Here is a 13358-nt window from a genome sequence, read left to right as displayed (position 1 = left end):
AGCTGTAGACACAGCTCAGCACATTACAGAAACTAATCTGCCCTCCATGGACTCTGTCTATAAATCTTGCTACCTCAGTAAAAAACAGCTGATGTAATCAAAGTTCCTACCCTCCCCAAACATTCTTTTTCTCCCCCTCTCACTGGACAGAAGACACAAAATCTTGAAAACATACATCAATTGACTGAAGTTCAGCTTCTACCGTATTATAAGACTATTGATTATAAGACTACTATAAGACTTGTATAATAGATAGTACCTAGACGCTTGACCTCACAATCTATGTAGTTATGACTTTCCTCATCATTTTCTATCAGCACTACACTTTGTCTGTAGCAGTTACACTTTATACTGTATTCCGTTATTGTTTTACCTTGTACTGCCTCAATGCACTGTGTAATGAATTAATTTGGACAAACAGTTTGTAGGACAAGCTTTATTGTTTCTTGGTACATACGATAGTAATAAACCAATTCCGATTCCAGTTCCAGATACCAACATCTGCAGTATCTTGCATGGTCAGTTCTCCTGCAGGTCATTCATCTGTGATAATTGGCTCAGAATTTCTCTCTCAATTAGCATGGGCTGACCTCGGTATGTCCTACAGCTTTTATATTACTTTAATTAATAACCTTCGATAACCTATCAACCAGATGGCTCATCAGATTATCAACATAGCAATCTTGGCCCCAATCTGTCTTAACTATTCTCTCCCAGCTCTCCTGAGTTCACTATTTGCACCTGATCCCTCCCTGCTCAACTTGAAATGTGGCTTTTTGTTTTCCTGCTCACCTTGAAGTAGTTGTGGAGATCATCCGAGAGGAAGTTATAAAACATCTGCCTATCCTTTGTATTACTGAGCCGATCATGGAAAACTCTGGTCACCTCGTGTGCAAAGAGAACCATTGCCTTGTTTTTGGAGACAATGTCTGTGTTGTCAGCTCGAAGTAGGCCATCAATCACCTGCAGAGAGATCAGCAACTGCTCTTCACAGATGTCACATGTAAATGAAAGGCCCATATGACATACACAGAAGCATACACATATCCACACACACATGGACACAAACACCATCCTGCACACACAGATACACACATACATCACGCATGCATGTATACACAAATACAAGGAAGAAAAGCAGGAGTTGGGTATGTGCCCATCATTCAATGAGACCAAGCTGATCCACTGCCTCATTCATTTCCTTGCTCAGTCCCTATATTTTGCATGTATAATACTTGATGCTTGATCTCACCCCTTACACTGCCGTCTATGGACATCCACAGAGCATGTTTGCAGAACTGTGATGAGTGTTTAATCTCCATTTCTCTATCAGACAGGAAGAACAGTTACCCCATCAATCTCTCAGTGCTCACACTTTCCTCAATTCCACTTTCCACTAGTCTTTGATTCTTTAGGGAACAACCACTTCATTCTTGGAATTAATATGTTGAATTGACACTGCACTGAGTCCAAGGTACATGACAGAGATCCAATTGAAGTCTCAGAAAAGCCCTGTGCTGTCATAACAAGACTTAGGTTTCTTCAGGAATCTCTGTGCAGTAAAGATCAACAAAAGGTCAGCCTTCTAATTACTTGTTGTACTTGTATCTCATGAACCACCAATCCGGATCCCTCACTGTATTAAAACCTAAGTAACCTCACATCTTTTTTAAAATGTATCCACCTTCTGCTATTTGGGTGTCACTGAGAAAGTCAGTATTTATGTTCATCCCTTGAGAAGTTGAGGGCGAGTCTCCTTTTTGAACTACAGCAGTACTTGTTGCTCTAAATACACAGGAAGAAGACAACCCTCATGTGATTGCTATACATTTAAACAACACACAGAGTTTATAAGCTGGAAAACTACCCACCATGGATCAGAACTGAAGAAGCCTCTTGGATGAGTGGCGAAACATCTTCTAGACAACACAGCAAGACCAGTTGCCTTAATTGATATATTGTAGCTACAGTATTTAAGTGGCTAGCCCAGCTGAGTTTTTGGTCAATATTTATAGTGGGGACTCACAAAGTCATAGAGCTATACAGCATACACAAAATGCTGGTGGAACACAGCAGGCCAGGCAGCATCTATAAGGAGAAGCACTGTCGACGTTTTGGGCCGAGACCCTTCATCAGGAGCTATACAGCACAGAAGGTGGCCCTTTGGCTCAACTTATTTGTGCTGACCAAGCTGTCTAATGACTGAGTTCCAATTGCCTGTATTTGGTCCACATCCCACTTGGTGATGAATATGCCATTGTATGTTAAGGATAGGTGTTTAGATCCGATCCGCAGGACAAATGCTACCTGACGCTTTTCCACCCATTCCTGAATATTGTCCAAATAGGCATCAATTGCTTCATTTGTAGAGGAGTTGGGAAGGGAACTAAACATTCGACAATCATGAGCAGACAGCCTCACTTGTGAATGAAGGTGATTGATTTGGCAGCTGAAGATGGTTGGAGCAGGTTCTGAACTAAGGAACTTCTACAACAATATCCAAGGACTGGGATTTCTCATATTCTCACACAGATGGAGGCAATTTGGCCCTTTGAGCATATGGCAATCCTATCAACCTCAGCCTTCACTGTAAAGAAGAATACAAGAAAATAGGAACAGAGATGGGTCAGCAAGCACTTCAAGCCTGCCCAAACAATTAATATTATCATGGCTGCCGCATTTTTGATACATTTCTTTTTGAAGGTGTCCTTGATGCTGGGGAGGCTAGTGCCCATGATGGAGCTGGCTGAGCTCACAACTTTCTGCAAGTGTCTTTGGTGACATACCAACTCTTCTCAAATTCCAAATGAAATGTAGCCACTCTCATGCCTGCTTTGTAATTACATCAATATGGTGGGCCCAAGATAGCTCCTCAAAGATGTTGAACCCAGGAACTTGAAGCTCCTCACACTTTCCATTTCTGATACCTCGTTGAGTACTGGTGTGTGTTCCCTTGTCTTACCATCCTGAAGTCCACAATCAATTCTTAGGTCTTAATAATGTTGAGTACTGAATTGTATTGAATTGACTTTATTTCTTACATCCTTCACATAGATGAGGAGTAAAAATCTTTACATTACATCTCCGTCTGAATGTGCAATGTACAAATTATAGTAATTTGTAATAAATAATATGTATAGTAAGATATACAATGGAACAGTTAATATAGCTTAGAAATACAATTGTGTCAGTGTGAATTAATCAGTCTGTTGGTCCTGGCTTTAATGCCGTGGTACCGTTTCCTGGATGGTAGCATCTGGAGCAGTTTGTGGTTGAGGTGACTTGGATCCCCAATGATCCTTCAGGCCCTTTTTACACACTTGTCATTGTAAATGTCCAGAGTAGTGGGAAGTTCACAATCCACAGATGCACTGGGCTGTCTGCACCACTCTTTGCAGAGTCCGGCAGTTGAGGTAAGTACAGTTCCCATACTAGGTAGTGATGCAGCCAGTCAGGATGCTCTCAATTAAGCCCTGTAGAAAGTCATTAGGATTTGGGGACTCATACTGAACTTCTTCAACTGCCTGAGTTGAAAAAGGTGCTGTTGTGTTTTTCTCAGCACGCAGCCAGTATGTATAGACCAAGTGAAGTCCTCCATGATGTGTATACTAAGGAATTTAAAGCTGTTCACCCTCTCAAGCCCAGATCCATTGACGCCTGTCTCTGCTCCTCCTGTAATCCACAACCAGCTCCTTTGTTTTTGTGACATCGAGGGAGAGGTTGTTTTCTTGACACCACTGTGTCAGGGTGATGACTTCTCTCTCTGTAGAGTGCCTCGTTATTATTTGAGAATAGGCCTATCAATGTAGTATCATCTGCAAACTTAATTAGCAGATTGGAGCTGTGGGTGGTCACACAGTCATGGGTGTACAGAGAGTAAAGGAGGGGGCTTAGGACACAGCCCTGGGAATGGGTGCCGGTGTTGAGGGTCAGAGGAACAGAGGTGAGGGAGTCTACTCTTACCACCTGCCAGTGATCTGACTGGAAGTCCAGGATCCAGCTGCACAAGGCAGGGTGAAGGCTGAGGTCTCTGAGCTTCTTGTCAAACTTGGAAGGAATTATGGTGTTGAATGCTGAACTGTAGTCCAAGAACAGCATCCCTCATCTCCTGATGTGTAAGGATGGTGTAGAGCTGTGGCTATTGTGACACCTATCGATCGGTTGTGTTGATAGGCAAATTGTAAGGGGTCCAGTGTGTGTGGCAGCATGCTACAGATGTAATCTTGACCAGCCTTTCAAAGCAATTGCTTATTATTGAGATGAGCGCAACAGGATGCCAGTCGTTCAAACATGTTACCTTGGTCTTTTTAGGTACAGGGACAATGGTGGATGTTTTGAAGCAGGAGGGCACTCTACATGGGAGAGGGAGAGATTAAAAATGTCTGCAAGCACACCAACCAGTTGTGCCGTGCACACTCTGAGTACCCATCCTGGGATGCCGTCTGGTCCTGCAGCCTTCTAGCTGTCCACTCGTTGGAAACATCTGCATACGTCAGTCTCAGAGATGACCAAGGTGCAGGTTGCATCAGCAGCTCTCCTCAGGGGCTCAGTGTTGGCAATATCGAATCAAGTGTAAAAAAGATTTAGCTCATCAGGGAGAGGCAGGGATGTTGGCAGCACCACTGTGTTTAGCTTTGAAGTCTGCGGTGGTGTGCAGACCTTGCCATAAGTTGTTGGTGGAGATTTGTGTCTGGATCTTGTCCCTGTATTGGCATTTCACTGCCTTGATGACTTTGTGTAGATTATAGCTGAACCAGCTGACCTATCTTGCTCCTGTATGCCTCCTTGTCACTATCTGAAATTCTGCCAATAATCGTGTCGCTGGAAAAAATTATAGAAGACGGTTGAACTGTGCCTGTACAGTTGTGGATGTAGGAGGAGTAGAGCAGTGGGCTAAGCATGCATCCTTGAGGTGCACCAGTGTTGACTGTCACTGAGGAAGAGATGTATTTCCAATCCGCACAGACTGTCTCCCAGTAAGCAAGTCAAGGATCCAGTTGCAGAGGGAGGTACAGAAGTCCGAATTTTAGAGTTTTTTGATTAGAACTGAGGGTACAATTGTGTTGAACACTGAGCTGTAGTCAATAACTGTAGCCTAATGCAAGCAATACTATTGTCCAGGTGATCCAAGACCAAGCAGAGAACCAGTAAGATTGCATCCACTGTAGACCTATTGTGATAGGCAAATTGCAGCAGGTTCAGGTCCTTGCTAAGACAGGAGTTGATTCTAGCCATGACCAACCTCCGAACGTGCTTCATTACAGTAGATATGTGTGCCACTGGATGATAGTTATTGAGGCAGCTCACCCTGATCTTCTTGGGCACTGGTATGATTGCCATCTGTTTAAAGCAGACAGAAACCTCCAACTGTAGCAGTGAGAGATTGAAGATGCCTTTGAACATTTCCACCAGTTGATTGGCATATGGGAGTGAGATAAATCAGCTTGATGAGTGGTGTCGCAGAAACAACCTTGTACTCAATGTTATCAAGACACTTCTGCAAGAGGTTTTCAGAGTTTAGAGTGCATGTTATGCCTTTATTTAAGAAGGATGTCAAATAAAATGCCTGTAAGTGAAAGACCAGTAAGTCTAACATCTTCTGGAGTCCTTTGAGGATATAAAAGGCAGGGTAGACAAAGGAGAGTCAGTGGATGGTGTTTACTTGGATTCTCAGAAGGACTTTAACAATTGGCGCACATGAGGCTGCTAAACCACGTAACAGCCCAAGTATTACAGGAAAGGTACAGGCAGCACAGGAGCGCCGCAGGGGACCGTGCTCTCTCCGGTCCTGTTCACCCTGTACACATCAGACTTCCAATATAACTTGGAGTCCTGCCATGTGCAGAAGTTCGCTGATGACACGGCCATAGTGGGGTGTGTCAGGAATGGACAGGAGGAAGAGTATAGGAAACTGATACAGGACTTTGTGATATGGTGCAACTCAAACTACCTGCGTCTCAATATCACCAAGACCAAGGAGATGGTGGTGGACTTTAGGAGATCTAGGCCTCATATGGAGCCAGTGATCATTAATGGAGAATGTGTGGAGCAGGTTAAGACCTACAAGTATCTGGGAGTACAGTTAGACGAGAAGCTAGACTGGACTGCCAACACAGATGCCTTGTGCAGGAAGGCACAGAGTCGACTGTACTTCCTTAGAAGGTTGGCGTCATTCAATGTTTGTAGTGAGATGCTGAAGATGTTCTATAGGTCAGTTGTGGAGAGCGCCCTCTTCTTTGTGGTGGCGTGTTGGGGAGGCAGCATTAAGAAGAGGGACTCCTCACGTCTTAATAAGCTGGTAAGGGAGGCGGGCTCTGTCGTGGGCAAAGTACTGGAGAGTATAACATCGGTAGCAGAGCGAAGGGCGCTGAGTAGGCTACGGTCAATTATGGAAAACTCTGAACATCCTCTACATAGCACCATCCAGAGACAGAGAAGCAGTTTCAGCGACAGGTTGCTATCGATGCAATGCTCCTCAGACAGGATGAAGAGATCAATACTCCCCAATGCCATTCGGCTTTACAATTCAACCGCCAGGAGTAAGATATGTTAAAGTGCCGGGGTTAGGACTCAGTGTATTTAAGTAAACTACATAAGAACTTTTAAAAAGCTATTATTAATGCTTTTTGAGAGGGTGATTTTAGATGCATATCATATTTTTACTGAGTTAAGTATTGTATGTAATTAGTTTTGCTACAATAAGTGTATGGGACATTGGAAAAAATGTTGAATTTCCCCATGGGGATGAATAAAGTATCTATCTATCTATCTATCATGAGTAGAAGATTGGCTAACCTGGAGGATGTAAAGAGTGGGAATAAAGGGAGCCTATTCTGGTTGACTGCTGGTGACTGGTGGTGTACTGTAGGCATCGGTGTTGACACCACTTCTTTTCACATTGTATGTCAATGATTTGGATGACAGAATTTATGGCTTTGTGGCCAGGATTTCAGATGATACAAAGATAGGGAAGAGCCAGGTAGTGTTGAGGAAGCAGAGGGTCTTCAGAAAGACTTGGACAGATTGGGAAAATAGGCTAAGAAACGGCAGATGGAATATAGTGTAGGGAAGTGTATAGTTATGCTCTTTAACAGAAAGTAATAAAGACAGATTATTTTCTAAATGGGGAAAAAAAATCAAAAAATATAGGTGCAAAGGGACTTAGACCATAAGACATAGGAGCAGAAATAGGCCATTCAGCCCATTGAGTCTGCTCTGCCATTCTAGATGGCTGATCCCAGATCCCACTTAACACTATGCACCTGACTTCTCACCGTATCCTTTGAAGCCCTGACCAATCAGAAAACTATCAACTTGCACTTTAAATATAACCACAGACTTGGTCTCCACCGCAGTCTGTGGCAGAGTATTAAACAGATTCACTACTCTCTGGCTAAAAAATTCCTCCTCACCTCTATTCTAAAAGGTCGCCCCTCAATTTTGAGATTGTGCCTTCTAGTTCTGGATACTCCCAGCAGAGGAAACATCCTCTCCACATCCACCTTATCTAGTCCTTTCAACATTTACTAGGTTTCAATGAGATCAGCCCACATTCTTCTAAATTCCAATGAGTACAGGCCCAAAGCTGACAAATGCTCCTCATATGTTAACACCTTCATCCCCGGAATCATCCTCGTGAACCTCCTCTAGACCGTCTCCAATAACAACACATCCTTTCTGGGATATGGAGCCAAAAATGTTGACAATACTCCAAGTGCAGCCTGACTAGTGTCTATATAAAGCCTTAGCATTATCTCCTTGTTTTTATGTTCTACTCCCCTTGAAATGAACGCCAACATTGCACTTGCCTTCTTTACCACAGATCCAACATGTAAACCTTCTGGGAATCTTGCACGAAGACTCCTAAGTCCATTTGCACCTCTGATGTTTGAATTTTCTCCCCATTTAGATAACAGTCTGCTCTATTGTCCCTTTTACAAAAATGCATTATCATACATTTCCCACTAGTCACTGGCAGTCAACCAGAAAAGGTCCCCTTTATTCCTCCTCGCTGACTCCTGTCTGTTAGTCATTCCTCTACTATCCATACCGGTATCCTTCCTGTAACACCACAGGATTTTATCTTGTAAGCTGCTTCATGTGTGGCACCTTATCAAAAGCCTTCTGAAAATCCACTGCCTCTCTTTTGTCCACCCTGCTTGTTACTTCATCAAGGAATTCTAACAGATCTGTCAGGCAAGATTTTCCTTGACAGAAACCATGCTGACTTTGACTTATTTTATCATTAGTCTCCAAGTACCCCGAAACCTCATCCTTAATAATAGACTCCAGCACTTTCCCAAACACTGTTAGGCTAACTGGCCTATAATTTCCTCTCTTTTGCCTTCCTCCCTTCTTAAAGAGTGGAGTGACAGTTGCAATTTTACAGTCCTCTGGAACCATGCCAAAATCAAGTGATTGTTGAAAGATCATGACCAACGCATCCGTTATCTCTTCAGCAACCTCTCTCAGGACTCTGGGATGTACTCCATCTAGTCCAGGTGACTTATCCACCTTAAGATCTTTCAGTTTGCCTAGAACTTTTTCCTTTGTAATAGCAATGACAGTCAGTCCTGCTCCCTGACACTCATGAGACCTCTGGCACACTACTAGTATTTTCCACAGTGAATACTGATGCAAAGTACTCATTAAGTTCATCCGCCATTTCTTTGTCCTCCATTATTACCTCACCAGCATCATTTTCCAGTGGTCCAATATCAACCCCCACCTCCCTTTCATTCTTTATATAACTGTAAACACCTTTAGTATCCTGCTTTATATTGGTGAGTTGCTCTCATGTTTCATCTTTTCCCTTCTTATGACTTTTTAGTTGCCTTCGGTTAGATTTTAAAGTCTAGCACCAGAGGGCATAGCCTCAGAATAGAGGGACGTCCATTTGGAACAAAGATGTGGAGAAATTCTTTAGCCAGAGGGTGGTAAATCTGTGGGATTTTTGCCACAGACAGCTGTGGAGTCCAAGTCATTGACTATATTTTAAATGAAGATTGATAGGTTCTTGATTATTCGGGGCACTAAAGGTTACAGGAAGGAGGCAAGAGAAAGGAGGATGACAGAGATAATAAATCAGCCAAGATGGAATGGCAGAGGATATTCGATGGGTCAAATGGTCTAATTCTACTCCTGTGTTTTATGGTCTTATCTATGGTAGGCAATTTACTAGAGAAGATTTTGAGAGATAATCTGGAAAGACAAGAGTTGATTAGGGGTAGTCAGCATGGCTTTGTACATGGGAGATCATGCTTATAAACTTGATAAGAAGTTTTGGTGATGTGACCAGGAAAGTTGATGAGGAAAGTGTGGTAGATGTGGTTTATATGAACTTTGGTAAGGCTTTGGATAAGGTTCCACATGGTACGCTGCTTTGGAAGGTAGATCACATGGAATCCAGGGAGAGCTGGCTAAATTGGATACACAGTTGGCTTGGTGGTAGAAAGCAGAAGTGATGATGGAAGGTTGTTTCTTGGACTCGAGGCCTGTAACTCATGGTATGCCAGTGGTCAGTGCTGTATCATCTGAATCCATGATATGGATAAGAATGTAGAAGGCATGATTAGTAAGTTTGAGGATGATGGTACAATGGACAAAGAAAAGGTTTTTATCATAAATTTTGGGATTTTGATCAGCTGAGCGATTTGGAGATCCATATGGGATCATGAGGGATGGTTACACCACCCACTCCTCCAGGCCATCAGGATTAGAGGTCCATGTGAGTCCAGATTTTGAGGCCCAGATACTCAGTGGTAGAAAGTCAACAATTCTGGACTTTGGGTTGGTCGAGGCCTGAAAGTCAAATCTGTGACTAGCGAGTCCTGAAGTCGAGGCCTGAAGGTCAGACTTGTGATCAGCAAGTCCTGATGTCAATACTCTGATGTCAGCAAAGTTCAGAGGGCAAAGCCAAAGGTCAAAGTCCAGAGCTCAGCAAGTCAGGAGGTAGAAAGACTGAAAGGTCGATGACCGAAATTGATGTGTCCAGAGCTAAAGGGTGAGTTTGTGCCAGAGATTGGAGATTGGAGATCTGATGTTTACAAGTTTGTGAGTCTGTGCCAGAGACTGGAGGTTGGAGACCTGAGTGTGTTAGCGGGTACATTTCACTGTATGTTTTGATGTACATGTGATAAATAAATCTTAATCTAAATCTGATTAAGTGGGCCAAGGAATAGTAAATGGAGTTTAACTCTTATGCGCAAGCTGTTGCATTTTAGAAAAGTCAGATCCATGTAGGACTTTCACAGCAGGACCCTGGGGTGTGTTACAGAATAGAAGAACTTTGGAGTACAAATACACAGTTCAATGAAAGTAAGTGGGTAGATGGGATGGTGAAGAAGGGTTTTTAGCATGCTGGTCTTCATCAATCAGAGCATTCAGTACAAGAATTCGGAGGTTAGGTGAGGCCACATTTCTGTTCAAATTTGCTCACTCTGCCACAGGAGCACTGGATACTGTAGATGACCACAAAAAAACACAGGCGAAGTATCACCTCACCTGAAAAGGCTGTTTGGGCCCCTGAATTATAGTGAGGGAAGAGGTGTAGGGGCAGGTGTGGCACTTGTTCCATGTTCCACTTGCAAGGGTAAGAGCCAGGAAGGAGATCAGTGGGGAGGGATGAATGGAGAAGTGAGCCACATAAGGAGTGATCCTTGTGGAAAGCAGAAAGTGGGCGGCGGGGTGGGGAGGTAGGGAGAATTGTGCTTGGTGGTGGGATCCCATTGGAGATAGTGGAAATTATGGAGAATTAGAGGGTATAGATTTACGGTAAGAAGGAAACCATTTTATAGAACTTTCAGGGGCAACTTTTCCCCCCATATAGCATGGTGTCTATGTAGAGTAAGTACTTGAGGCAAAAGATATTTGGACAGGTATATGAATTGGAAAGATGTAGGTGGTTTTGGGCCAAATGCTGGCAAATAGAACCAGATTAGATGCATTTTGTTCAGCATGGATCAGTTGGGTCAAAGGACCTATTTCTATACTGTGTGACTCTGTGATGGCCTCAACTCCTCTTGTGTGCCATTTCCCTATAGCCAATTTACTCACCTACTTTTAAACATCCAGCTACCAGCCAGGTGATGTGAATCCAGAGATACACTATATCCTCTCACCATTCTCTCTTACACCACCATTATTTTCTTACCATTCACATGAGAGGTGATTCACTATAACCAATTAACTTGCCAAAAGCAAGACTTTGAAATCTTAGGATGTGGGAGAAAACTAGAACACTCTGGGAAATACATGCAACCTCCACACAGCAATGGAAGTAGAAACTGAACCCAGATCACTGAAGTTATGATGGTCTACAAGAGCAAGTCAGAGGCTAGGAATCCAGTAGAATCTTGAAGCGAGTAATTCACCTCTTAACTCCCCAAAGCCTGTCTACCATATAGAAAGCTCGAGTCAGGAGCGCAGCAAAACACTCGCAATTTGTCTGGACAAATGCAGCTTCAACAACTCTCAAGTGACTTGACACCATACAGGACATAGCAACCCATCCCAAACTATCCACTCACTCCACCACTGATGCACCGTGGCAGCAATCTGTACCATTACAGGATGAACTACAGCAGCTTGCTAAGACACTTTCCAAAGCCTCCATCTCTACCAGCTACAAGGACAGCCAAAGCTTGTGGAACTGCTCACATGGAACCGTACTATCCCGATACATTGGTTCCTTCACCATCACTGGGTTAAGGTCCTGGAACTCCTTGCCTATCAGCATTGTGGGGATACCTACATCTTAAGGACTGCAGCAGTTCAAGAAGGCAGTCCACGGCTACATTCTCAAGGGCAACTTGGGATGGACAAATAAATGTAGACTCAGCCTGTGAAGCCCACTTCCCTTGAATGAAATTAAAAATTGCCATATTCAATCTTATTTCCACATGCTGAACCTACTTGTAACTTTCTGCACACTCTTCATGGTGTTTTTCTCCACCAAGTTTCATGTCAGCAGCATAGAGTAGGACATAAATATTGAGCTGTAACAACCATGCTCACTTGTGAATATACACACTGGCATACATGGATACGCACACATGCAAAATAAATGCCAAATTGGAGTCTGATTTAGGCTAAATATGATGGACTGACAGTGTAGGAGACCTTACCTTCACCAAATCTCGCATGTTGAATGTGTAATGGGGATTGACTGGCGTGGGCAGCATGTACAAAGACATTTTGTAATACATGCTAATCGCAGTGGATACCAACTGCTTCCTGCAGTTCTGGACAACTGGCATGAAGTTATGGCTCTCCAGATAACAGCCAACTTTAACCTGAGGAAACAAGAATTCCAAGAGAGTACCAAAATTCATAAACTGACCATATGGATTCTAAACCTGTCACTAGGATGCTCTGGAACAGTTTGTTGGGATAGTATAGAGGGAGCTTTACACTGTACCTAATACCCTATTCTGTCACTGCAGTGAGAGTAAGTGACAGGTGAGTCTAGAGACAGCAACAATCAATCTGCTGGTAGAACTCAATGGGTCTGTGGGACAGAGAAATTATTAATGTTCCTCATTGAGACCCTGCTTTAGCCAGAAAGTGGTGAATCTGTGGAATTCATTGCCACAGAGGGTTGTGGAAGTCAAGCTGTTGGGTGTATTTAATACAGAGATTGATCAGTTCATGATTGGTAAGAGGCTTAAGGCTTTTGAGGAGAAAGTGAGAAAATGGGGTTTTAAAAAACAATCAGTCATTATTGAATGATGGAGTAGACTTGATGGACTGAATGGCCTAATTCTGCTTCTATATCTTATGGCCTCATTGTCTGCTTTGACAGGACAGCATTGAGGGAGCTTCAGTTTGTGTCTAACCTGTGCTGTTCCTGCCCTGGGAGTGTGTGATGGGACTGTGCAGATGGAGCTTCACTCTGTGTATAATCCATATCTTGATGTATGCTACAGAGAGCTTCAGTTTGTATCTAATCCACGCTGTCCCTGTCCAGGAGAGTGATGGAACCTGTGTCTAACCTGTTCCCTGCAGGATCAAGCACTTACCTGGAAGATGTGCTGCATTGACTTGGTTGAGGGCTGAGGCAGGGTGAAGGTGCAGAAATGTTTGAGCAAACGTTGACTGAGCTCACTCCGTGCACCACCCGGAGGTGCACATGCTGCCACCAGGGTCAAATCCTCCACTTGCTTGGTGTGGGCCAGAGCGGAAAGAGCAGGAAAGACATGGTGAGACACCAGCAATCAACCTGAACATCCTGCACACAACTCACAGTAAGGGGCCACTGGTGACCATAAAACCCATGCATTCAAGGGACTGAAATCTGGCTTGGTGATGGACAGTGATAGTTGTTGAGTGTGTTTGAGAATGTAAAGATACCACTGGGG

At 43.5% G+C, this 13358-nt stretch overlaps 1 protein-coding gene across 1 annotated transcript in view; it reads right to left on the bottom strand.

Moving 5' to 3' along the window:
- LOC140732660 (dynein axonemal heavy chain 6-like) overlaps positions 1-13358 on the bottom strand; it is a 549473-nt gene that overhangs the window by 185348 nt on the left and 350767 nt on the right. The window contains 3 exon segments of the mRNA XM_073055353.1: positions 793-963; positions 12126-12293; positions 13020-13160. Coding sequence (XP_072911454.1) covers positions 793-963; positions 12126-12293; positions 13020-13160 — 480 coding nt within the window.

The sequence above is a fragment of the Hemitrygon akajei genome, chromosome 9, assembly GCF_048418815.1.
Source record: "Hemitrygon akajei chromosome 9, sHemAka1.3, whole genome shotgun sequence".
Taxonomy (NCBI): domain Eukaryota; kingdom Metazoa; phylum Chordata; class Chondrichthyes; order Myliobatiformes; family Dasyatidae; genus Hemitrygon; species Hemitrygon akajei.
This window is presented reverse-complemented; position numbering and strand designations above follow the sequence as displayed.